Source organism: Pteronotus mesoamericanus, unplaced genomic scaffold (genome assembly GCF_021234165.1).
Source record: "Pteronotus mesoamericanus isolate MK-2021 breed Mesoamerican mustached bat unplaced genomic scaffold, CSHL_Meso_final contig_64, whole genome shotgun sequence".
Lineage (NCBI taxonomy): Eukaryota > Metazoa > Chordata > Mammalia > Chiroptera > Mormoopidae > Pteronotus > Pteronotus mesoamericanus.
In genome coordinates, this window is record NW_026555224.1 from 3,588,878 (window position 1) to 3,615,957 (window position 27,080).

At 47.0% G+C, this 27,080-nt stretch overlaps 1 protein-coding gene across 1 annotated transcript; it reads right to left on the reverse strand.

The window, feature by feature from the left end:
• Positions 1–2,336: 2,336 nt before the first annotated feature.
• Positions 2,337–27,080, reverse strand: SCNN1G (sodium channel epithelial 1 subunit gamma). Its single transcript, XM_054580958.1, has 13 exons — positions 26,979–27,080; positions 23,405–23,752; positions 21,361–21,673; positions 19,739–19,929; positions 18,884–18,987; positions 16,309–16,472; positions 8,265–8,363; positions 6,559–6,676; positions 5,939–6,017; positions 5,790–5,847; positions 5,547–5,608; positions 3,528–3,603; positions 2,337–3,234 (listed from the first exon to the last, which is right to left on the reverse strand). The coding sequence occupies exons 2-13, from the start codon at positions 23,719–23,721 to the stop codon at positions 2,854–2,856; spliced, it is 1,962 nt and encodes a 653-aa protein (XP_054436933.1). The 5' UTR covers positions 23,722–23,752; positions 26,979–27,080; the 3' UTR covers positions 2,337–2,853.

Genomic DNA, 27,080 nt, shown 5'->3' on the forward strand with positions numbered 1-27,080 from the left:
TAGGAGCCTGGGAAAGAACTCAGTGGACCAGTGGGGACAGAGGCTCAGAGAGTTTGAGAAGAACAAGGATGCATCAAGGATAAACATAACGACGACCTACAAAGGGAGCCATTCTCCCTCAGAGTCAGTAACCCCTGGCCATGGTGGCTGCCTAGCCAGGCGTCTGGGAATGAAGAGGTTCTCCCTGCCTCCACCACTGTCGTGGCACAAGAGGGCCCTTTGGCTGGGCAAGATGGACCTGAAGCCAGAGAGGATAGAAGAGGACTTCCCTGGGGGCTGGTGAACTTGGCCTCTCAGGAAAACTTTCATTTGTTCTGTATGGTGGTTAAGCACACAAGTGGTGGGGCCAAGAGGGGAGCTCTCTGGGCCTCAGTTTCCTTATTCACGAATCCCTGGCAAAGAGTAAGTGCTTTATAAATATTAGCCATTATTATGATTATTATTGTTTTTATTAGCTCCGTAAGCTTTCCCCAAGTGCTATCACTGTACTCAGTCCTGTCCAGTGTGGGGGCAAAGAGATAGGCACAATTCCTGCTTTCAGAGTTCACCACTAAGTGTGAGACAGACAAATGGATAAAAAAATTGTATTGGGGGATGAAAATTCCATAATGGAGGGAGTGCCAACTTCTCGGGGCCCATGAAGGTATGGGTAGACTTTGCAGAGGTGGTGACATTTGTACCTGGCTTGGAAGCATGAGTGGAGGAGGAGGGAAGGCAGCATATGGCACTGCAGGAGCATAAGCCCTGAGGTCAGGAGCCAGGCAGGAAGGAGATGGCAGGAGCCATGGGGTCTACCTGCACATGTCCTAGGGGACAAATGGGAGGCTGTTGGCTCCAGGTGCTCATGGCTTCACCTTGGACAAAGTCAGCAGCAACCCATCCTTGCTGGAAACATTCCTACTTGTGACATGCTGATGCCACGGATCTGTCATGGGGCAGGAGGAGGAAGCTCCCTCAGGGCAGTGTACAGGCAGGCGCCTGCTGCAAGTCCCCTGTCTGCACTGGCTGTAGCCACCCCAGCCTGGCATGGATGGCAGCCAGGCTGGTGCCCTATGTAACCTGAAAATTGCCTGCAGCAGGCCTCGCTCCCTGTTCCTCAGGGAGCTCCAGACAGGCTGGGGTCATGGTGACCTCTTCCCTGCTGGCTGCCATGCCTCCTTGCAGCACCCAAAACCCTTGAGGTTCTATGGAATCAGCACATTGGATAGAGATGGCTGTTGCTGCCACAGGCATGGGGCCGGGTTAGACCAGGTAGGCGCCCCTAGACCAGGCAGGGTCCCCCTGCCCATGCTCTTTCACCAACACTCTTGCCTCCATTAGCAACCAACCTTGTTTGGGAGGCAGTCCTGAAATGCAGGCCATGGGTGGAGGAGTTCCTTTTGTCCCATTACCAGAAGTGTCCAGCCTTCCCCTCCTCTCACTGGAACTGACTTGAGCCTCACCCTTAAAAGGCAAGGACACTGATTGGATGCAAAATGATGGAGTGATAATGTGCCCAGGCTCCGGAGTCAGACTGCCTGAAGTCAGTCCCAGCTCTGCAACTTCCTAGCTGTGTCAACTTGAGTAACTTAACCTCTTTGTTCCTCAGTTTCTTGATCCATAAAATGGGACTGTCATACTTACCTAATGTGCTAATGCAGGGGCTGGCAGATTTTTTTTCTGTAAAGGGCCAGGTAAATATTTTAGACTTTGAGGGCCATCAGCTCTCTGTCACAGCTACTTACCTGTGCTTTGTAGCACAAATGCAGTAGCAACACTATGTAAATGGAGAAGCATTGCTGAGTTCCAATAAAATTTTATTCATGGACATTGAAATTTGAATCTCATAGAATTTACATGAGTCACAAAAGTTCTTCTGATTTTTTTTTTAACCATTGAGAAGTGGAGGAAAAAATACTCCATTCTTAGGTCACAGGCAAAAACAGGATTTGGCCTGAGGATCATAGCTTGCAGTCGCCAGCAGTAAACTCTGTAAGAGCTTAGGACAGCACCCAGTACACTGTTCTTGTGCTGACAGTGAACACCTACTCTGTGCTTAATACATTAGCTATTGTCATGGTAGAGAGTGTGACTATGGGACTGTGTGGGCTATCTTCTGTGGTTGGCTTGTTGGTGGAGGAGTCCGTTTTGGAGGAAGAAAAGCTTGTCAGGATATATACTTTATGTCTTGGGCTACCACTGGAGATGAATGTCCAGCAAAGCCATTTAGTTGGCTCCTCTCTGCTTGGGAGAGGGGGCCAAGGCACTGGTTTAGCTGCCCAGAACATCGCCCTACCCCGCCTCCCAGAGTGAGGGTCTCCTGTCACATCCCCAGGCCTCCTCCCACTGCACCCTTTCTCTCCTACACACTGTGAAGCCCTCAGGCCAGCTTCCAGCCTGAAGGCACAGAGGAGACATTGCCCCCATGTCTGTGACTAAAAACAGTTCATTCACAAACGGCTCCAGGGGGGCTGGAGCTTCCTCCTATCCTGGCACCAGCCAGCACTTTCAGCCCTTCAACCTAAGGTCCCATCCTTGGGCCCTAACTTGACTGGAGGCTTTGGAACCTTTCTCAAGTTCTGGTCAAGAACTCTATCAGGCACCACTTCCTGGACCCCATCTCTCTCTGAGCACGTGGGCTAAGGGTTTGTGCTGCAGGATCTGTCTCATCGGGATGGCTCTGAGTGTTGCTGGGCAAGGCTCAGCTCCCCTGCACATGCCCGGCCCCACCTTGTTGTTCAAAGCAGACTTATAGTCAATGTCTCTGAAAAGTGCAGAGTGGGTGTAGAGGGCCCCTCTGCGTGCAGGAGACAGGGTCCAAGTTCTCAGCCCATGATTGGTGGTCCTGGCTAGATCTTTCTTCCTCATCTTGCCTCAGGACTCAGCTGGCACCTGGGTGTCTGTGAGCTGGTTGGAGAAGGCTCTCTCCAAGCGCAAGGTATTGTATCTGGGGGGCGGTGTACCCGGCACCTGAGCCCCTGGAGCTGGAGGCAAGCGCAAAGCAGAGGTGAAAGTGGGTAGGTCATCATCTATATCTAGGACTGGGTTGTCCTGGCCCCGAAGGCTGGGGGGAGCCTCAGGGCAAGTGGGTGCCTGCCTGCGGGCCCACCACCTCTTCGCTTTCTGCCACTGGTGGCGGGCAATGATAGAGAGGGAATCAATGAAGAAAACCTCGATGATCTCAATGACGCAGACTACAGAGCAGCTCATCCACAGGCCCAGCTGGCCACCGAAATTGGACAGGAGCATCTCGACCTACAAGAAAGGCCAAGCCATACCATCAAGACAGACCCACCCAAGTTGGCCTCGTGCAGAGACCCCAAATCCCAAGAGAAACACTGGCTATCCCTGGCCTTGCACAGGTTTGGAGGAAGGAGGGGTCAACCTTTCTGTCCCTCTTCGTCTGCCGGCTTTGATCCAAGGCCTGGCTGGCTTATGGTGTCCCTACTAACTCAGGCTGGACCCCTGTGATCTGACTCTGCTCCCCTAGGCCAGGCAGATGGGTGCCCTCACAGACCCAGGACAGGTCCTGGGAGGGAGCTACTCACGCTGTTAGCAGGACTTTCCATGATGGATCTCTGGTTCAGGTCTTTGTAGAATATCAAGAGCTTGGCCAAGTCTGTCCTGCAGAAATTCCAACAGGCAGGGCCAAGGTGAGCTGGCACTTTTGTATTCTACCAGGTGACCAAGTCTTCAGCATGGCTACCTCCCTCCTGCCTAGCCCCCAGCATGACCCAGGCTTTGAGCTTTGCAGGAATCTCAGAGCCTGGCCCACAGGGCTCCTTCTGCACCCAGAGCACATCTCCAGGCTGGGCCTGGTTGCTCAGGCCATTCATTACTCAAAAACCATTTCCTAACGTCCTGACTAAGTGAGTCTACCCAGCTAGACTCTCATAACACCCTGTTCTTCATGAAGTCTTGACATGTGTGATTATTTGATTGCAATCTCAGGAGACAGGTAGGTAATGTAAATGAATGAGGTAGGTTTAGTATAAGGTAGTAATGATAATAACCATTATAGCAGCTAGTATTTATTGGGCACTTCCTGTGTTGCCAAGCACTATTCCAAGAACCTTGTATGAATGAACTAATTTAATTCTCACAACCCTATGAAGTAGGCTGTTTTAATCATTCCTATTTTACAGATATGGAGACTAAGACATGAATCAGTAGGCAACTTGATCAAGACGACACAGCTTGCCCTGACTGCTGTGGCTCAGCTGATTGGGTGTCGCCCCACAGAATGAAAGGTCATCAGTCTGATTCTCAGGCAGGGCACATGCCTGGGTTGTGGGTTTGGTAACCTGGTCAGGGTGCGTGCGGGAGGCAACTGATCGATGTTTCTCTCTCACACTGATATTTCTCTCCCTCTTTTTCTCCCTCCCTTCCCTCTCTCTAAAAAATAAATAAATAAAATCTTAAAAAAAAAAAATAAAGGACAACACAGCTCATAATTGTCAGAGCCAGTGTTCAAACATACAGAGATCTAACTTCAAAATCTGTGCTCTTAACTCCTGTACTGAATTGCCTCCTGATGGGACTGTGGCAAGCTGGAAAGTTCGTATGTATCCCAGAAGGGCAGCTATTACTAAGCCCTTTGGTGCTATGCAAGAATGGAGGTTTGCTGTCACCCGAACTTTTGACTTTTCAAGAAAAAAGCTGGAAATAATGGATTAGTTTTGTGGAGCCAGATTTAGCTTCAGGAGTCACAAATTTGTAATGCTTGGCCAAAGTCTATCTTTATCACTAGATTGTAAGCTTTTGGGGGCAGGGATCATGTCTGCTCATCATCATGGTACCCCACACTCACAAAGCACCTGGCACAAAACATTTAGTACATATTGGAGGCCAGACTGGCTCCCGCTGTGCTAGGCCTGGTGTTGGGTACTGTGGAGATGGAATGGCCCACAGAGATGTGAGTTCTCATGCAATCCCCACCACTCAAGCTTTTTTTCCATCTGCTAAGTTCCCTGAAAGGTGGCCTGGCTGATTTTTGCTAAAGTTTCCTTGGAAGTGAATTTCAATGTGGAAAATTCAAGTGAAATTAGAAGTGGAGTATTTTTCCAACTAGGTCAAGCTATACCAGGAAGCCATGAAATAAATTTTCTGGGCCATGACCAGTGCTTTTCACCAAGTAAAATGGAATAGAAAGTATCAGATTGCATCCACAGAGATACTCAAAATGTTTAGTAACTGATATGAGCACCAATTGTTCAGAACCGTGCTCTAAGCAATTGGGATGGGTATGAGCAAATGGTTTGGCTCTACTAGTAGGCACCATCTGAAAACCTGCCCAAATGTATGTACATGAGAAGTGCTGTTTCATGAGCCTTAAACCTTGGTTACATATTCTATGGGCAACAATAGAAAAGTATTTTTATACTGAGCATCATGGTCAAAGCATTTAAGAGCCCCAGGCCTAGAGCAGTCCCTAGCTCATGATAAAAGTTCAATAAATATTTGTCGAATAAAGGAATGAGTGAATGAAAAGAAGAAGGCCTGGCAATGACAAAGCAAGTGAGGAAGTTGGAACTGGGGCAGAGGAAGCAGGGTGGAGGTCAACTTACTTGTTGAGCTTTCTCTTTATTTGCTGGCCTTGGTCCCACGTGAGGACACGCAGCAGCCACTTCTGCGACAGGGAAAGAAAGTGTGGTCTGGGGAATGCCCTTGTACTCAGCCCCACTCCCAACCTGGACCTTCCCTCCCTTTCCCCCACCTTCCTGCAGTTACCCACAATGCCAGAGGATACAACCAGGCATTAGGCTCCAGGCTGAGGAGTTGGAGGAGGAAGAGAGGGCAGAAGAACTGACCTCAGAAACCACAGACGGCCATTGCGCCAGGCTGGTGGTCAGTGTCCACTCCTTGAAGCTAAGGGAAGAGGGCACAGAGTGAGCGTGGCTGTCCCAGGCCAGCCCCGGTCAGCCCAGCCCTGCTCATCCCATCCCCCCAGAGCACTCACCTGCAGGCTTCCCGGCACATGGACTGGCAGCCCAGCTGTTCCCGGACAAAGGCCTGGTGCAGTTCGTAGTAGCAGTACACTGAGCAACAAGGCAGAAAGTAGCATAAGCATTAGGGCCACAGGGCCCTCCCTGGGGGTTTCCAGGGGTGCCCCCATAGTCTCCTTGTAATTTCTCCTGCTACACTCTACAAACCCTGCTTCCTGGAAACAAATGCTGCTTTGTGATGTTGCGGTGGTTAGGGACATGAGTTGGGGGGTTGGCAGCCCTTGGTTTGGGCTCTGTTACTCCCTAGCTGTGTGACTTTGAGCAAGTTGCTTAACCTACCTGAGCCTCTATGAAAGAGTACTATTTATCAATAGTTCTTGCCTCCTGGGGTTGACAGAGGTTCTCAGCCCTTAGCACAGACAGGGCTATAGCATTTGGTCCTTAATTAGAAAATATCATTCAAGCCAAGCTGGATGACAGGAGTTAAACTCTGGGTAATATCTCTCTACCAACACCTTCCTCAGAAAAAAGGCCATCGAGGCAGGGGCCTTAGGGATGCCTGAGCACAGGCTGGTACAGGAGCCAGGATGACCCAGTTCATGGGCTGTGCAAGGCTGGGGTGGGTCTCACTCACTCCAGTTGGGGTGCTGCTGGTAGTTGCAGTAGTTGGCGGCCGGAGGCAGAGGCTGGCTGTACTGGGCACACCCACACCGCTCCACCATCTTAGTCTGGAAGCATGAGTGGAGGCAGATCTGTAAGAGGAGACCAGTGATTCCCTTAACCCCCTTGCACATGGGGGCCAGAGAGCCCCTCCCTACACAGGCCTCATCCATAGTGTCAGCCTCCTATGGCCTTGGAATATCATGTAAATGTGCCCTTCAGGTCACAGCCGATTGGGCCAGAAATGTCCCCTGATTCCATAGGGGCCAAACTAGAAAATGTATTGAGAACTTAGAATAACAGAGAGGTGGAGATGAGGCTCAGGTGGAGCTGGGGCTGGGACAGCCACTTCCCATCATGCGAGCACCAGGCCAGAGATAAGTGGAAAATTGGAGCAGATGTCAGGAAGCAGAGGGGAACACAGGACCAGCTTTCCCATCTTCAGGTCCAAGCCCTGCATGTTGGGTCCTTGGAGGTCAGAAGCTACCACGACATCCATGAAGCTTATACCATAAAAGCTAATGGCAGGGGCTCTGAAGGAAGACTACTCAAGTTCAAAGGCTACCTCCTAGCTGTGTGACTTGAGGCAAGTTACTTAACCTCTCTGGTGCTTTGATTTCTTCATCTTTCAGCATGGAATGAATTGACATATGTCAAGTATGTGTACATGGTAGCCTCTCATTAGATATTATCCAGGAGCGTCTTTACACGAGCTCAAATTTTTTGCTTTTGGGTTTTTTTTTTCTTTTTTTTTTTTGGTCTTGGACTCAGTTTCATTGCATTTCTATTTCTCACAAGCAGATGTTCTTGGACTAATAGTCTCTTTTCACTTAGTGTCTCCACTACTTCTTAGCTCATCTCTGGTGAGCTAAGCAGGAGGACTCAATCAGAGGGCTGCCTGGTCCTTTTAGCCTGCTGGGATAATTTTTGTTGACTTCCCTGGGTTCCCTCATGGGGAGAAAGCTGCAGACTCTGAGAATATGAGGCAAGGCATAAGAGATGATCACACTCAAGGGCTTAAAACTCAAACACTGATAGGCGCCTGTACTATAGGTCATACACTAGGTGCTAGTGGAGACTGTGGGGAACTGCAGAATATATGCCTTGTCTACACCCACTATTCATCCTGCACGAATACAGCCCCTATCTTGTTTTTCAGGAGAAGCTGGGAATTTTGGTTTTCTTATGAAATTCCCTGACTTTTAAACATCATCCAGGCCAGAAAAATCAGGTGTGCAGCCTGGAATGGGTCTTGGGACTGTAAATCAGCAGCCCCTGATCCAATCCAACCTCTCCTGTGACTGCTGAAGATGATGCAACTTGCCCAAGGCCCCTGGTGAGTGAGGGGCACAAGTGGTACTGGAAGCCAAGCTCAGGACCCCTCAGCCAGCGCCTTTCTCAAACTGCTTCATTCCTGTCCCTCAGTCGCCAAGGCCCTTTACAGGAAGTGGGCCTGTCTTGTACATTGTGTTCCACGCAAACCTCAAGGAATCAGTTAAGCTCTGGTTACAGATTGAAGGGGACTGGAACCAGCCAGCATCGTTTGTTCTTGAGTTGCTTGGATGAACCCCAAGGATTCTCACCAGAGTTCCTGGTCCCAGACACACCCCAGCTTACACATAACCTTGTCTTCTGGGTCCAGGCCACAACCCAGGGCTGGGTGTCTTATCCAGATCATACCTGGAGGGAGTAGACAGCATTGTAGATGTTCTTGATGGGCACATCACTGCCATCCTCTGTGCACTGACTGTAAGGTTCACCCAGCTTGAAGGACTCGGTCTGCAATCACAGTAGCACACTATCAGTCCTGCCTCCCTCAGGACTCAGACTGGGGCAGGGGTGGGCATTGCGAACAGCACCTGGGAGCTGAAAAGACGTTCATTAAACAACTGTTTATTGAGCACCTACTAGGCACTGTGGAATCAACAATGATCTAAACAGATAAGCTGCCTGTTCTTATGGAGCTTACATTCTAGTGGGGTAGGCAAATGACCAGAAAAGCAAGTAAATAAGATAATTTTGGATAGTGATCAATGAGAATAGGTAGAGAGACTGGAGGGGTTGGTGTGATTAGGGAAGATGTCTTCAGGAAAGGGACACTGGGCCTGACTGCTGTGGCTCAGTTGGTTGGCCGTCTTCCGCAAAGCAAAAGGTGCAGGTTCCGTTCCCAGTTGGGGCACGTGCTTGGGTTGCAGGCCTGCCCTCTGGTTGGGGGCATGCAAGAGGTGATCCATCAACGTTTCTCTTGCACATCGATGTTTTTCTACCTCTCTTCCATTCTTTCTAAAAATAAATAAATAAAATCTAAAGAAAAAAAGGGGGGAACACATTGGCTCCATATGGAATGCAAGAAAGAGCTGGGTGTGCCAAGAAATGGAAGAGGATTAGGCAGAGGGAGCAGCAAGGACGAGAGCGTGCTAGGGTGGCTGGAACATGACAAAAGGGAGAGAAGTCGCTAGAAATGAAGTCAGAGAAGGAGGACAAGGTAAAATCATGCCACCTCTCATGCTAAGAAACATGCACTGGTTTCAGAATGGTGGTGATCCGCTGGAGAACCCCATGGGAGGAGCATGAGGGGTTAGAAGAATGAGCAGCGACTACACGCTGGCTGCATGGGACTTCATCCCAGTGAGGGACCCATTTCCTACCCCCTTGTCTTCTGGCCCCAGAAACTGACTTGGAAAAATTGACTTTCTCAGACAGAGCTGAGGAATGCCCAACAGAGTAGAATGATACACTGATCAGAGCAGGGAAGAACATTATTATAATTCAAAAACCTTAAAATTATATTTTATTGTGGTTTACTAAATTTGGCTGTAGCTTAATATTTGTCACTGCAAGTAAACAATCCAGACAAGCCAACCGAGGGGGAAAAAAGAATAATGTCTTTCAAGGGAGAACAATAATATAAATTGTGGCCTGCTTATAGCTAGGTTCCAGGGTGTGTGCATGCATACAGGTTTTGTTTTTTTTTTCTTCCTGAGAGTGGGGGAGGAGGGATAAAGGGAAATTGAGTAAGACACTTGTGGGAGGAAAGAAACTTCTTTTTTCTTTGAAGAGTGCTATATACAGAGAAAGATAATTGGGGGGGAAAAAGAACCAAGAATTTTGAGGCTAGAACCTCTTTGTGTTTATATTGTAATTCATCTGCTAGCCCAACCTTGTAGTCTCCCTCAATTAATAGCAGGCACCTCAGGGACAACCTGCAGTGCTCATTTTAAAACATTTCAGCAGCAGAAGCAAACAAAGGAGAGAGTAGCCATCTGGTCTCCTGTCTTCCCCAAGGGGCCTACATCCTGATCTCAGACAGACAGGCAGGCAGGCAGGCAAATACTCACCCATTCCCTTTGCCCTGCAATCTCCCCTTCTCACTAACAATAAAAGGTGAGCGTCTTTCCGGATCAGTACAGAACAAACACACTTACTTCATTCCTCTAATAGCTGGGGAGCAAACAGATTCAGGGCCTCTAGTACATGCCAGGACTGGGCTGGGCACTGGGAACAGAGATGCCCAGCAGTGGCTTCCCTCGAGGGCATCTCGATTCAATGCCACCCTTCAAGCTTTTCCAAGCAGCAGGCTCCTTGGGCTGATGTCCTTGGAGCCCCCAAGTCCTGTGGAGCTGTGTCAGCTGTCCTGTCTGAGAGTCTAGAATGACAGTTATGAGCTCTACACGCCTGGGGGGCACCAAGGTGATAGGGTTGTCCACTCAGGTAAGCCATGTGCGAATGCCCAACTGAGTAGAATGATACACTGATCATAAGCCATAAGCGAAGGTCGCTGGGGCTCCTTCTACTTGGAGAACAAACCCAGGGGCCACTTCCAGGAAACCGACTGTGGTGAGATATTATCTTTTGATCTTTATGCTTTTTGAGTGCTCGATGTTCCTTTACTCTGTAATGATGCTTATTAAACTCAGAGTGCCTGGGTTATTCAGGTTACTTATGAAGCAACAAGGGCAAATGAACTTTTTAGAGTGGCATTGAGGTCTTTAGCGTCTGCAAGCCTCAGGTAGATGAACTTGGACAGAGAGTGCTTTCCCTCCCACTTTCCATCCCACCCTTTCACTCTCCCCCTTCCCCACACCCACTGTCAGCTTTCTAGAACTGCTGAGCTGTGCAGGGTGGGGAAACATTGTGGCTTGTGTCTTAGGGAGAGACACAGAAACGAGACTGAGTATGTGTGTGTGAATGTGTGCCAGTTATGTATACATATGTGTGAGTATGCACGAATGTCTGTGCATATTTGTGTATGTGTGTGAGCATGTGTGTATGTGTAGGTGTGGTTAAATATGTATGTGCGCATGTGTGTATGTGTGGGGGAAACAGAATCCATCTTTATCAAAGCAGGTCCTATCTGCTTCCTTCTGAGAACACTAGGGGAGGAAGGCAGCTGCACAGGAGTCCTTAGCTCAGGTCTTTAAAGCTGTGAATTGCGCCAGGGAAAAGCCCAGGTGGCAGCAGGGTGCCCGAGATGGCACGATGGGTGGGTTAACCCTTTTCTCTTTTGTACTGTTTTTATATTGCAATAAATTATAAAAGTTATTTGTATATGATAAAGCTTACACTTCTAATCAATGGAGAAGAAAAGAATTACTCAATATATGAAGTGAGGACTATTAACTATTTGAAGGAAGTAAATTCTACCTCCACTTTATCTCCTGAAGAAAAACATTCTAGTGGGTTAAAGTAGGAAATGAAGTAATAAAATAGCTGGAAGGGAACTCAGCTCAGTATCTGATGTCAAGGAGGGAAAATCCTCTATAATGATGAATATTAAAATAAATATTTGAATATGTAAACATTTGATGTTTCTGTGTGTGAAAAAGTAGCCTAGAGAAAACTAAAAGGAACGCACATACTGGGAGGAATATTTGCATCACAAAGGAAAATAATTAGTGCTCTTTCCACATATGGAAAAGATCAATGTCTCACTCAGAAGGGAGGACCCTAAAGGACAAGGAAAAACTTCCCCAACCCCTCTTTTTCTTTCTCTTCACATCTTTTCTTTGAAAAAATGTGCAATAATAGTCAATATTTAAGGAGCACATGCCAAGCACTATTCTAAGTGCCTCACATGAATCAACTCACTGAATTCTCACCAGCCTATGAAGTAACATTTCATCCCCATTTTACAGATAAAGTAACTGAGACACAGAGATTACACAACCAAAGTACAAAGCTGGCGTCGGAATCTCAGCTGTCTGGCTCTGGAGTCTGAGCTCTTAATCTATATTGTGCATACACTTGTGAAAAGAAGTGTACACTGGGGTGAAAAAAAGTGTACACGTGACAGGGAAATTTCCCCCCTTCAGGAGAGGCCCCACACCCTCCGGAGAGTTGCCCACCCTTGCCTGCTTCCTCATCTCCTATTCATGATTCAGCCCTTTGGTACTTAGGTTTCTGTTCCACTCCTTCCACTGAAAATTTCTCTGGCAAAGAACACTGGTGACCTCTTGGTTGCCAAACCCAAAAAAACAACACCTTTTGCCCTTTATCTTGCTTGACCTCTCGACTGCACTTGGCCCTTTGGTTCACACCTTCTTTGAAACTTTGTTCCTTGATATTTATCTGATACCAACTCTCTAGGCTTCTGCTCCTACTTCTCTGCCTCTATTTCCCCATTTTCTTTCTGCTCACACCTTAAACAGTTGCATTCTGTCTCAGGTCCTGGGTCCAAGTCTAGAATAATGCTACCTTCCCCACCTTCCTTGGCTCCTGTTGATTTTCCCCTGAGCTCCAGATTCATAGTATCTACTTACTAAACACTTAGGAAATGGTCATCTTCTCCCCCAAAACTTACCCCTCCTCTGTCTTCCCTGATTCTGAGCCTGGCACTGCTATCCACCATACTGCCCAAGCCAGAACCTGAATACCAATCTAACTTCCCCTGACCCTTCCTCGCTGACCTCAGTTGTCAAACTCTGTTGCTTCCATGCTGTAATCTCTCTCAAATCCATTCACTTCAGCTCATCCCCATAGCCATTCCTACAGCTAAGGTGTGTATCATTTCTTTCTAGAATCACTATAAATATTTCGTCTCCAGCGTCCTGATTACACTCAGTCAAGGTGATTTTTAAAAAGGGTTCACTACATGGCTTAAAATACTTTGTGTGACCACTTTGTAATGGCTATGCCCTTCATCTGGACTATCCTTCTCTGACAGTGTTTGACACTTGTCCTTCAAGAATCCATCATCTAGAAAGCCATCACCAACCACTGCTGCCTGGGCTTCCATGCACACACACATACATTTATATCCATCCATCCAACAGTATTTACTGAGGATCTACTATCTGCTAAGAACTGTGCCTGGGAACAAGACAGAGAAGGTTTCTGTTCCTACAGAGCTAAAAACTGCACTGCAAGGGAGTGTTTTATGTTTGAAGGCAGATGTTCTGATGTATTCATCTCTGAATATCCAGCGCTCTGGACAAACAGGCCCTTAATGAATGAAAGAAATTTTGTTAACTCGTTGCCTAACCAACTACTGAGTCTACCAGCTTAACATGACAAATAAATAAATGAAACAAATAAGAAAGGAAGGAAGTCTAGTTTGTTTGGACTTATTCTTAGTGACTCCCTACTGACCTCCTAGTAATCCTTGTTTTTTTGTTATTGTAAATGCTCATAAATCAGAACTAGAGCTGACTGACCCTGCTCTGTGGCTTTGATTTTGTATATTTCAAATTAGGCGTAGCAGAAAACCCACCCATGTCTTTATTTACCTACTCTTAGTGAAGAGAATATTTGCTTAACAATGTGGTGGATATTTCTAAGCTCAGAGCAGAAAACCAGAGAGCAGAATTCCTTGGTTCTTGGACTTTTCCAAGCTCTTGTAACTACAGCCTCCCCGCAAAGTCTGCAGATTCTGTGAGAGGCAAAAGGCAAGAAGAGGGTGAAAGGATAATGTAAGGATGTGCTGCAAATCCCAGGCCCTTCTTCAGCATGCAAATAAAACTGCATGGGAAGGAAAGGTTGGCTTCACATATTCACTGTTCTGATCTGGGAGTTTGGTGGTTTGCTGGTGAACAGGAGAATCAATGACTCAGCTCCTTAAGTGGTACCACGAAGTCTTTTCAAGCCACAGTATGAGCAGGTCGAAGCAATCAGCATTCATGCAGCCAGTTGGTATGCAATACTTTTCATGTTAGAATGAACTTCCCACATTGGAACACAGGCCCTAAACAAACATGCCTCCTTAGCACAGCTGGGTTCCCTGATCACCATTCTGGGGCATCTCTTGTCCAGGGTTGCCCTTTGATGGGACACCATGAGGCACTGACACTACAAATTTCCTCTGGAGTGTCACCATTTCCGTTCATCATCTCTGCTATCTCAACTTCAATGTCACTTCCTCAGGAAAGCATTTCTCGAACTCCCCAAATCGCCCCATTAAAACAAGCCCTTAGTCAGGTATCCCCATGGTATGTTCCTGTGAGTCCTGCCTTTTTCCTTCTTAGTACTTATGATGATTATAATTAACCATCTGTGTAATTGTTTGTTGTTATTGGTCCTCTCTGATGGACCCTAAGTTCCAACAGGACGGTGTCTTCATGCTGATACTATCCCAATGTCTAGCACATAGGAGGGCTAAGAAAATGCTTGTTGAGTGGGTAAATAATGGATGGGTATATTAGCCCCACTCTCCACCATATCACTTTCTAACCTAGTATGAAGCCATCAGGTCTGGCTGTACAAAGCCTTTTGTGTCATTCTAGCTTTATTTTTGTTTTGGGAAAACACTTTGCTTCTTTTCTCATGTGGAACTACTCAAGTTTCTAAAGCTGAGGTTCCTGGGTTGGCTGCCTGTTGGAATAACCACTAGAGTTTGGTCAAAAAATACGGATCCTTGGGCTCGTCTCTCAGACATTCTGACTTAGTAGATTCTGGCTGATGACCAACCAGGTTTGGAAATCACTGCTCTGGAGGACATGTTTGTGAGGTGTGTAAGCTAAGAAGTAAGTAAGGAAGTTCAACTGGGACATTTGGTTGGATATAAACAAAGATATGAATAGACAGTCCACGAGAAGAATTTACCCTCACAAACAGGTAAAAAAATAACGGCACAAAGGACTGTCAATTAAAATGACAATAGATACCATTTTTTTCTTCACAGATTAGCAAAGATTAAAAATTGGTTAATATCCATGTTGGTGAGAGTGTGGAAAAACAGCTACTCTGACACATTGCTGGTGAGGCTGTAGATTGCTTCATAGACACATATTCTTTGACATACTTCTAGGAAGCAATCAGACAAATACACATCATACCATATCACACTATTACTTTTTGTGCCTGGAAAGGACCTAATATCTTATCAAGAGGGAATTGCTCAATAACTTATCCACACAATGGAATATTTGGGTATTTAAGAAGAATGAAGCAGCCCTGACAAGTCTGGCTCAGTGGGTTGGACATGGTCCTGCAAAACAAAAGGTTGCCAGTTTGATTCCCATTCAGGGCACATGCCTGGGTTGTAGGTTTGGTCCCTGGTCAGGGTACGTATGAGAGGCAACCAATTGATGTTTCTCTCTCACATCAGTGTTTCTCTCCCTCTCTTTCTCCCTCCCTTCTTCTCTCTCTAAAATTAAATACTAAAATCTTAAAAAAAAAAAAAAAAAAAGAATGAGGCAGGTCTATGTGTATTGATAAGGAACAATTGCCAAGCTACAGCCAAGTGAAAAATGGGGCATAACACTATTTTGTATTTACAGAAAAGGAGAAATGTTTATACCGATACACACATACTTGAAGAAGACTATTACATCCCTGCCAAGACACAGAAGCAACAGCATGAGGAAGGAGGGGACTGGAGGCCAGGGATGGAAGGAAGATATACATGTATGGTGTATTCCTTGCTATGTTTGGGTTTTTTACTTTGTGTATATACTCCTTTCAAATAAATTCTTCAGAGTCATTCAAGATTGTCTGACCACTGTGCTGTACACCTAAAACTGATATAAAATAATATTGAATGTAAACAGTAATGAAAAAGTAAAAAAGAATCATTCTGTTAGAAAGACCAAGAAAGAGAGTCGGAGAGAGTAAGAGAGCGAGGTTCACTAGCATAAAAGAGCCAGGCCTGCAAATGAGAAGGACAGTTCCCATCTTGCCCTTCAACTCCCACTGGGCACAGCTGACTCAGGGATTGGAGTCTGCAGCCCAGATGTGCTTTGGTTGACAGATATGAGTATTTTCAGTACCTGCTGAGGTCAGGGAAGGTCAAAGACTTCAGGGAGAAGGGGGTTCTTGGTAAATGATGTGAAACTGATGGAAGTGTGATGGGCTAAATAGATCTTTGATTGCCCAGTGACTTTCCACTAGCCTTTAAATAGTGGTTTACATGCCTCATAAGCTTCTAGATGGCTCAGAAAGAAAATTGTTAACCTGCTCTATTTATATTATTGACAGGTATATAGTCAGTGTCTGATGCCTCGCTTCCAGCACAGGTTCCATAAATGTTGGTGTCTGTCTCCGGAACAAGGAACATTCCTTCAATTCTTTCCCTAGATGGCCTCCTCTTCTTGTTCGCCCATGTACAAGATACAAAGACAGCCTTTAGTGTAACTGCTGGAACAAGCAGTAGGGTAACCGTTGCAAAATACAGGACCACACTGCCTTTCGAAACTAACCCTCTTTTCCATAAGCTGCACCCCATTTGGTTATCCTTGAAAAAAAACCTGTGCTTCTCGCTAAGTCTACAGATATCAGAATATTGTCTTACCAGGTGCATCCCTATGGAGGTGGCCATCGCCGTCTCAATCTCTGTGCCCACATCCTCGATGAAGGGGTATTCGTCCTGTCGATGGACAATCACCTTAGCTCCGGTGGAGGACACCAGGAAGGGGTTATATTCCTCTTCGTTTATGTACAAGATGACCTGCAGCCCTGAGAGGATAAGGCAGCTCGTTGTGGTCAAAGCTGGGGGAACATACCCTCATACAGCCTACCTCTCTTACTGTCTTGGGAGCTTCATAACCAAGGCCTAGGCATTTCCAACAAGTGAAAGGTAGACAGGGCTGGACTGGAAGCTCCACAAGGCAAGTAGTTGTCCCTGGCTTGCTCAGAATAAGGGCTCAAAAGCAGTGCTAGTCCCACAGACCTGCTGAGTGTAAGGGAACTGCTACTCTGCCCGAGACATGCACTTCCACATGGTCCTGTGAGATGGGGAGCTCTGCTGAGCACCCTCCAGTGCTGTGGCTTCTGGAACCCTCAGGGAAGAGGTGAAGCACTGATGGTGTATCTAATCACTGGCCTAACTCTTGCCCTGTGCTCCCTATTCTGCACCCAGCAGCCTGAGGGACCCTCCTTTGAAAATCAGAAATCAGATCAGGACACTTCCTTGCCTAAAACCCTTCAGTGGCACCTCACTGGATGAAATGCCATGGAATAAAGTCCATTAGCTCCCATTAGCCTGACTGGCCATCATGGCTTTGATGTCACCACTACCCCCCAACTCTCCCTATTCTCCCCCTCCCTCCGGAAGCTCCAAGCACACTGTTCTTTCTGTTTTTAGAACACATCAGGGTCTAACACATGTTAGTGCCTAGAATACTCTCCTGTGGACATTAACATGGATCTTCTCATCCTTAAACAATTCACCTTTCTGGACCTCCTTATCCGAAACCAAATTCTCATTCTGACCTCAGCTTCTCTCTCTTCAGCTTGGCTGCTTTGTTTCCATCATAGCACTCATCAGGATTTATAGCTGGAAAATGTCTATGTGCTTGTTGGCTCATTTGTTATCTTTCTCTCTTCACTAAAGTGCAGCTTCCCTGAAAGGAGACATAGTATCTGTCCGGTTCACCGCTGCCTTCCTGGCACCTGGAAGAGGGCCTGGCATACAGCGATAATCAATGTTTGGTAAATGAATGAGCAAATGAGCAGGATCTCTGGGGTGAAAGAAGAAAACTTTGAGAGTTATTCTGACTTTTTCCATTTGTAGATAAAGGAACCAAAGCCCAGAGTGGGAAAGTGATTTGCTCGATGTCACAGACCACATGGAGCAGAGCCAGGGCTGTGCAAGTCTTCGCTCCCAGTTCCCACACTGCTTCTTCCCACTCGAGTCTGTGCCCTGAATTAGGGTTTCCTGCAGACTTGGTAAGAACCCAGACTATGCAGTAACAAAGGCTAGGGATATTGTATATGAGTTATATTTGGTTTGCTTAGGACTGTCAAGAATTTCTCTTTGTTGGTAAGCCTGGCCAATCTGTTGAGCTCCTGTCTTCCCAATAGACCTAGCAGTGGAGCAGAAGGCATAGCAGCATGGGAGGGAGTAACGATACTATGGTGGTGGTGGTACCATCAGCAGTGGTAGAGAGCTGCCAAGCAGCAAGAGCCACAACTAGCATTTACTGCACGCCTCGTGTGTGCTACAAAGTGAATGGAGTCTCCTTTTCCCCAAATTCATATGCCGAAACTCTAAACCCCAATATGACTGTATGTGGAGCTAGGGCCATTAGGAAAGTAATTAAGGTTAAATGAAGTCACGAGGGTGGGCTCTAATCCCATAGGACTGTGTCCTTATAAGAAGAAGGAGAGACACAGAGCAAGCCCTCTCTCTGCATGCCACAGAGGAAAAGCCATGTGAGGACACAGTGAGAAGGTGGCTGACTTGCAAGCCAGGAAGAGAGGTCTCACCAAAAACCAAATTTCCTAGCACCTTGATGATGGACTTTCAGCCCCCAGAACTGAGAAAAAATAAATGTCTTCTTTAATTCACCCCATCTGTGATATTTTGTTGTGGCAGCCCTAGCAGACTAACCAGTGTGTGTCAGGTCTTATTCTAAGTGTTCGACACATTTTCGGTCTTCTCAATTGCCTCCTATCAGAGCTATTATTATTGTCCCCACTCTATAGTTGAGTTCAGTAACTTGTACAGGGTCACAAGTGAGTGGCAGAGTTGGGTGTTGGTTTTAAGAATCTGTCATCTTAGCCAAGCTCGAGTTACAGTGTTTGCCTCCCTAATCTCTTATTCGGCATATCTGGGTTTAAGTCCACCTGGAAGCTGCTGGCCCAGCATTACTCACTCCAGCTACAAGCTTAAACTAAAGTGGATTCCCAGGAGAAGAAATCCCAGCCATGCTGCTACCACTCTCTCAAAAGTAAAGAGGGGACATCAAAAAGGGGAAAAGATACCAATAAAGAAGGAACCAACATAGAAGCTGATAGAAACCCTGCAAAAAGGGACCGTTCTGTCACTGGTTTCTGGCCAGGTGCAGAGATAATGCACTTCTAGAAGACTCAAGCACCCTCAATTGTCTTGATACCCAGGACCTCCTTGGGGCAGGTCTCCTTACCATATTCACTGCCCCCCATGGAGGTGCTGTGGATAGTCTCATTTTCTTTATTGTTGAATGTGTAGCAATTCCCATACATTGGATGGTGGAAAAGTGTGAAGTTCCTATGGAGGAAGAATATGGGTCAGAAGGGGCTGTGCTGGGACTTCCCCCCACACATGCTTTGGAGTGGAAGTCAGAATGGGCAGTGCTAACTGCACCAACTCTCTTTTGTGAACAATGGATGATAGAGAGGACTCACTTTCCCCAACTGTCCTCTCATGAATGACAAACAAGGCCTCTCATCCGGATTGACACATGTCGATATAGAACTATTCTTTGCTTTCTGTTCTTCCTCTTAATCCTCTCGCCTCCGTCTCCATCCTGACTTGGTATTTCTTGTACCATATGTCTACCCCAAATTCCTCTACTCTTGAAGTTCTCAGCCAACACTTGACATTTTTCTCTTCCAATCCCTAGTCCTAGGACATGATCCTCAAAGAAGGAATCACATCATAGGCCTTTCTTCCTCCCTCACTCCCTCCCTCTCTTCCTCCCTCTATGCTAGATCAGTGGTTCTCAATCATTGATATGCATGACGGCAATATACAAGGTTGTACGTACACCATCTACTACTCTGTATTTATGAGTGGTTTAATGGAATTAAGGATATTTTGACTCTATGCCATCTCCACCTCCCTCCCTGACTGACTCTAGAGTTTAGCTCCTCTGTAAGCTGCTTTCCAAAGGGCAGGGCCACTGAGAAGAGCACCATTCTCTCCCAAGACCTACAGCTGAGCTGCAGATGCACGCAAGGGGCCCGACACTCAGAGCCACCAGTCCTCGGAGCTAAGAGAGCAGCCTTCCTCTCCTGACCTGGCATCACAGGACACCCCGTCAAAGAAGCAGGTAACCAGCAGCTCCTCAGCAGAGTAGCTCATGTTGATTTTCTTCTCCAGAGGCACCTGTGCCATGATGTTCATGTAGTGCAGCTTATACCACTCCTGGATGGCATTGACTCCTGAGCTGAAGGTATAGACAGCACAGCTGGATGTGTCATTTGAACACTGTGAATAAGAGGAGACATGAGGCTGAAGCCATCAGCTCTACCTACCATCCATCAACCTTCAGAAGGACTATAAGGATGAAGAACTGAGGAGGGGTCCCTGGGCAAGGATGAGCTTATTCTCACATCTAGGGGCTGAGGGACATTATCCTTAAGCCTTAAGGACCAAGAAGGAGGTCAGTGAGAAAGGAATGACTCCCTACCAGGTGAAATGCAAAATCACCTTCCTCAGGGTTTCTGCACATCTGGGCTTCAGCTGATTATCACTACTGAATTCCTATATGACCCTCACCATTTCCTGTTGGATCCATAGTCTATTACTCTGAATTGTAGCCCAGACTCTAACACTGTTTCTCTGAGGCATCTTGGGTGAGGCACTGTATATCCATTACTTCACCTATAAAATGTTGATGAAAATTCCACCCTTTCCCACTTCATATGGTAGTCAGCAAGAGCAGCATTTAAATTATACCATAATGAGAGCTTTATGGGGAACTTGTGGTACATCCCAGATGCTCTCATCATGCAGGGCTTAAAAATTCCTAAATGACAGACACAAAAGCGTTGATTTTGGTATTAAGGAGAATCGTGTGTACCTCATGAAAGGACCCAGAAAGAATTTGAAAAGTCTCAGTGGTTAAGGGACAGGGCCATTCTTTTCAGGATCTGGGACTGCAGTCCTGGGGTCTCACAATCAGCATTCACGGCTAGACTGCCGAGAAGTAGCTCTTCTGCAGTGGTGGCAGGGGCATGGAGAAGAGGGTGGTGATTGAGCTTGTCCAGGAAAGCAATGGAACTAATTTTTGGTAAATGGCTACTTCTTCTGAACCTCTCAAATAGGACTAAGAAGGAGAGATGAGAAGTCAGGTGAGAGCCACTCATTAAGGCAAGCAATGGAGGGAACATTGGGTGTTTTTGCTGCTTATTATTTATTTTCTTCCTTCTGGCATCTGTGCCCCAGTTTTGCTTTGATGAAATTTCACTTCCCCATACAGTTGGCTGAGGCTGTCCATCAAGGCCCTCACCCTCTGTGAGCCAACAGGTGACCCAGGCTTGGCCAATCAGTTGTCCCAAGATGAGATGTAAACCTGTCTCTACAGATGAATGAACAAGAAGACTAAAATTAATTGAAGCTTATTTGATCCAGCAGCAGTATCTGAAATGACGTTCCATCATTTCTTGTTATGAAGATCCCTGGATTTTCCCTAATTTGTGTCCTTTGAGTGAGCTCCATGAGCTACCAGTCACCTTCTAAGACGTTTGCTTTCTGCTTATGATAGCCTGCATCCACTTCAGTTGCCTATCTCCCATTCACCCTAACTGGGTGAGTTTCCTCCAGTGGGACTAAGGTGCTAATGGCAAAGGAGAAACCTCTCTGGACCCACTATCTCCAGCCCTTCCTGTGCCCCAAACCATAAGCATGTGTACTTACCAGCTGGAATCCCACCACCTCCTTGGACTCTTGGACATGCATGACGTCCGATGCCTTATGAATGATGCTTCCACTGACTCTACGCTTCTGCCCTGTGAGGAAGTCTGTGGCCTTGCTGGTCTCACCCTCATTGAAGACCATCAGTGGGATAAGATTGAGGAATTTGGGCTGGGTGCCCTCCCATGCTGAACTCCAGGGCTCAGCCTCTCGGCGTTTCCTACGAGACTCAATCTCTGAGAAGCCATACAGGGTCTTCAAGGCCGCTCTGGTCTCCTGTTCCAAGTCAGCTAGAAGGGGCCTCACAGCACTGTACCTGCCAAAGTGGGGAATGAGATTCAGGGAGAGAAGAAACCTCTCTGACACAATGCTGCTACTTCTCCATGCTGCTTTCCATCCACATGTGTCAGCATTGTGCCCACTGCTCCTGTCCCCTTGGCCAGGGACAACAGGCCTGTTACAGTTTGCCCCATCATGTGTGACTGCTGGCTCAAGTGAATGCAGACAGCTCCTGTGTACTCTTTGGTGACTTCCTGTGGTTTTACTTCTACCACCACTGTCTGCTTGCTCTCAGGATGTGTTGATGAGTTTGTCCCAACCAGCATTTCTGGAGTGGTGACTGTAAGTGCCTCCCATAGCCCAGCCACTGCTACATGGGAGTCTACCCACGGAGCAGGCTCTGACTCCACCCAGTACACTTGTCCTTGCCCTCTGACTCTCCTTGAGTCAGTGCTGGGAGGGAAGAGGTGTAACTTACCTTGACAACCCTAAGAACAGAATAATGACATAGGAGTTGACTGACTGAAGCATAATGGTTCCATCTTTCACAATATCAAATGATCCTGGCCTTCCTTTTAACTCTCCCCCCTCTCTCTCTCCCTTGCTCTGTGCATAGTGATAAAGCCAGTCTCCCTGGGTTCTACTTCCCCATCCTGGCTCTGTATGTATCATCTTGGACAAGGCATTTAGCCTTTCTGTGTCTCATTTCCCCATCTGTAAAATGGAATTATTGGGAAAAGTAAATGAATTTATGTCTACTTATTTAATTAAATGGTCACTATTATTAATTTTATTAGTATTTAATTGTATTAGTAGTTCACTTTTCTAGTACAACATCAGCTCCATTGGGACAAAGACTGTGTTTGGGTTGTTCAGTTCTATGCCATGGGCCCTAGCACAGTGTGTGACAATTGGTAGATGATTACAGAACAAAAAATGGACAGCAGGAAGGGAGGGAGGTAGAAAAAAAGGAAGAAAGGGGCAGAGAAAGTAAAAAGAAAAACTTTGAGGTGGAGGATGAATCTTAGACCTGATTTGGATTTTGAGCTTTGCTGTCAACTCATTGATGACTCTGGTCTAGGTAGTTCCCTTTGATAGTCTTCCTCCCTTGCTCTTCTCTTCTCTCCACCCTACACCTGCTCTGACAAACTGCCAGATTCTGATCTGCCTCATAGACCAGTTTTCAACAATCCTCAGAAGGACACCAGTGATCCATTTAAAACAGGTCCTGTTGCAGATGATAGGGCAGTATCAAGGGCCAATTCTGCCCAGAACCCAATGATTTCAATTAGTGGATCTGGGTTCACTCAGGTGAGGATTTGGGGCAGCTGAGAAGATTCTGGAAGCCACCTGGGTACCACTTTTGAGTCAGCCTTGAGCTTACATCTCAGGAGCATGAGAGTTTAAGCTTGAGGTACTCAGGGGAAATGGCTAAGCTAGGCTGTGTGTGTGCATGTGTGTGTGTGTGTGTGTGTGTCCAGGGTGGTGGGTAGGAGCTACAGCTTCTCTGAGGCCTAACATCCAAGTAAAACTGATCCTTGCAGTTTGCCCCCTGCCTTCCCTGAGCCAGCCCATCCTCAGAAGCCACTGATGGACTGAAAACTTGGTACAGATTTAGAAGCTGGGAGAGGGCAATTTACCAATGTCGGCAATGAATTCAAATTTCTAAAAAGCATGCCTGCAGGCTGGAGTGTGTCACCATTAAGGAGGGCTTTTGGCATCCAAGGAGGGTATGACCCCACACTAGGCCCCTGCTCCTGCCTCTTACTTGTAAGGGTTGATGTTGCAGATGGTGACTGCAGGAAAATCCAGCTTCTGGAAGTGGATTTTGATGGAGACGGAGACAGTGTAGAAGGAGAGAATGAGGAGGGCACACTGCCAGAAAATCAGGGCTACGGCCGTCAGCGTGAACAGGATCCAGAGAAGGCGCCGGAGGCGTCCACGGGACACCACGATGCGACGGCAGCCATGGGTGTTGGTGTTGAGACAGTACCACCTCATCAGCTCCTTAATGGTAGGCGCCTGAGGCCCCGTCACAGGCAGATTCTTCTTGATTTTGGCTTTGATCTTCTCTCCAGGAGCCATGTCGAAGATGGCGCTTGGAAGGGCAGGCAGGCTGGAGGGGCAGAGAAGAAGAGCAGGTAAGTGCACATACCCCAGCCTGCTGGCTAGTCCGTGGAGGCCCGGTGCGCACATGCCCTCAGAGGCCGCCTTGCTTTTTCTCTTTCTGGGCTGGATAGTCTGCATTCTGAGGCCTTGGCCCCTTCTTTCAGGATATTTGTTTTTTGGCCACCACAGCTGCCAAAGAGCTGCCTCCTCCACTTGTTGTCCCCAGGCCCAGCATGTGGGGGTTGGAGACTTAACCTGTGAATCGCAGGACAGGTTTGAAGAACCTTTCACCAGGTGCTTCAGGCAGGAGGCCCCTGGTCCACCAGGCCAGCCTCTGCACCTTGTATCATGCTTTGCGGGGATTCTAGTATTGCCCCCTGTGCCTTGTAGCCTCCAGGAAGGCAGCAGTCCTAGCTCATCCTGCCCCCTGGTGCCCAGTTTAGGGTCTGGCACGGAGCAAGCACCTTGCAAATTGATTCTGACAGATAAAATCTGCCAAGAGAATTTCCCGACAGCCGCCATAGATCATGTTCAGTCCCTTCCCGCCCTATTTTCCCAGCCCTCATGCTGTTTTACTGAAAGTGGAGAGTTTCTGTTTCATTTCTGCTTCATTTCTTCTCTTTACAGTCAAGCTCTTAGTGTTCCTAGGGCACCTAATATAACAATGGCCTACAGCTATTGGTCACTTAATATTTGCCAGGGGCTGTGCCATATTTCCTTGATTCTAAGATAGAATACACTTTGACTTAATAAGAGCTTTGTTTGGGGGAAAGTGTTGGAAAGCATATTACCCATTCGTCAATGTACATAATGCATCTCAATTACAGAAAATTTACAACGTGAAATGACATTCATTTTAAAAATGAACTTATATAATAAATGTGTATGTATGCAGGGTCATCTCATGATTATAATACATGTGTCTCATCAATATACACAGTCTTTCTATATATGTACATATAATCTCTATATATTTCATTTCAAGTTTTAACAACCCAACAAGGTAGGTTTAGGGATACTATTATTTTCTCTATGTTACAGAGGAGGAAAATGAGCTCAGAGAAGTAGAGTAACTTGTCCAAGATCACACAGTTAGTTAAGTGGAGGAGCTGGATTAGAATGATGATATATGCCTGCAAGGGGCCAGGATTGTGCTGGGTGCTGCCCTGACCCAAGGCAGTGAATTAGCTGCTGGGACTAAAGAGAGAAGGAAAGAGAAGAGATCTTGAGCTATTTGTTTTCCAAAAGCTGGACAGGTAACATGATCCCTTCCTACTGGTACAGAGGAAGAGGCTATATGGAAATTCTGTCCCTTATGCCTGCATTGGTGACAGAGGCAAATGAAGACATACTCTAGATATACAGGGGGTCCCCATGCTACCCAAGTGCTTGTGTCTAGAATGAGGACCTTAGTTTTCCCCACCAAGTTCTTCAGGCAGGATTCTGGACTTTAGTTATTTTTTTCTTCCCCATAAACCCATGGAATATTGTCCAAAATTGGGAGCTAGGGCAAAGCCAGGAGGCTTTCACACTTATGATGCTAATGGGTTTCAGGTATATGGTGTAAAGGAATTAGAGTGCTGTGGGCGAAGGTGAGAGGTCCCAAGCAGCCAGACCACTCCGAAACCTCCACAGATGTACGCGATCCTGCTGACAGAAAGAAAACAATTGCTGATCCTCAAAATTATGCTATTAGCCTTTTAATGGCTAATATTAAGTGACTAAATAAATTAGTCATTTAAAATATTGCTCGTCTCCACTTCCTCTCTCACTATAATCCAAAGGCAAAAAATTAGTGAGAGTTTGTTCACAGGCTCAACTTCCTGCCAAATAAAAGGTTTTCTCCTCTGCGAACGTTCAACAGAAACTGTGATTCTGAAAACTGTCTCCACCCACCCTCTTCTCACTGAAGACAACTCCTCGGGTCCCTCTGTTCCATTAACACCCTCCCCAGAACTGACCTTGGGCCCAGTGGATCACCTGCCAATATCTGTGAAACTGCAGAGGAAAGAAGGAAACCCACCTTGCCCATCAAAAAACAGATAGATGTTTGCACAAATAATATCTCAACTTCAAAGCCAGGCAAAGTTGTAGTTATTATTAGGTTGTACCACTTGATTAAATAAGGTGCTTTTGTGGGACAATTTGTACCTGACACAGCACTCGCTCTTCTCAGCACATTACAGGTATTAACACATTTAATTTCCACAACAGTCTTCTGAGGTAGGCAACATGATTTCCCCCATTGTACAAATAAAACCAACAATGACAGGCCAAGTAGCTTGCCCAAGGTCACCCTAGAAAGTGGCTGACCTGGAATTTGAACCCCAGAGTCCTCTAGTACTACTACTACTGCTACTACTACTACTACTACTACCACCACTACTACTGGCAGCAATAATAGCATCTATCATTTATTGATCCCTTACTCTCCCCCCAGGCATCCTACTCAGCTCTTTTTACACATTACCTTCTTGAATCCTCACTATAATTACATAACGTACTACCACTATCCCCATTTTACAGAAGAGGAAACTGAGATGCACAGAGGTTAGGTAACTCACCCAAGATCACACAGGTAGAAAAGATCCTTTAAAATTCCAGGGTCCTGTCTCAAGATGGTGACTCTCCTGCAGCTTCTCGCCCACTCCTGATCTCGCCTATAAGCCATACCAGTGAGAGAACTCGAGCCTCAGGGGACCCTATCTCCTTCGCAAGGACTGTGTGACCTCTGCCCAACCAGAGCAGAGCCATCAGGCGTCGTCCTGAGGCCAAAGGACAATCCGGGCTGAAGCGGCCGGAGAGAATCCTAACAACTCGCGTCTAGTGTTTGCTTCTTTCTGTAACCACAGTCAGCCCAGATAAAACACTCCAGAGGGTAAAAGGCGCAAACACCGTCAAGTCCACACGTCTCACCCAGGCTGGGAAGCGGTTTGCGCAAGTGCTGGGCAGAGGCAGGTGCCATCCCGGATCCCCGACCCAGTTTCTGAACAGCTCAGAAACCCCTCTCGCCAGCTGTGTGCCTCTGGTTACCGCACGGGCAGACGCCAGGGAGCTGGAACCGGAATGACCTGAGAAGGTGTCCCAGCATCCCGGCCACCAGGAGGCATCCCCGAACTGATGCCCTCACAGCCAACCAGCGCACGGACGGTGTCCAGGAAGCCACGCGACCCCACAGCCGCTCCGGTGCTTGAATACCCCGAGCTGGTGCGGCCTGACCCTGCTGGACTCACCTCACTGGGTTCCGAAGGCTCCGGGGCTAGAGCGTGGGCGATCGCGTCACGCTTCGTTCTGTTCCAGGCACAGCGCGAGCACCTCGCGGCGGCCGCGGCCAG

What these genes read in the sequence shown, in the direction of transcription:
- SCNN1G (XM_054580958.1), bottom strand. Translation starts at nt 23,721, where the DNA reads ATGGCTCCTGGAGAGAAGATCAAAGCCAAAATCAAGAAGAATCTGCCT. An exon ending in GGGGTGTCCTGTGATGCCAG is followed by an intron (nt 18,988 to 19,738) that starts GTCAGGAGAGGA and finishes CTTCCTCCATAG; the next exon opens with GAACTTCACACTTTTCCACC. An exon ending in CCAGCAGCACCCCAACTGGA is followed by an intron (nt 6,018 to 6,558) that starts GTGAGTGAGACC and finishes CTTGTTGCTCAG; the next exon opens with TGTACTGCTACTACGAACTG.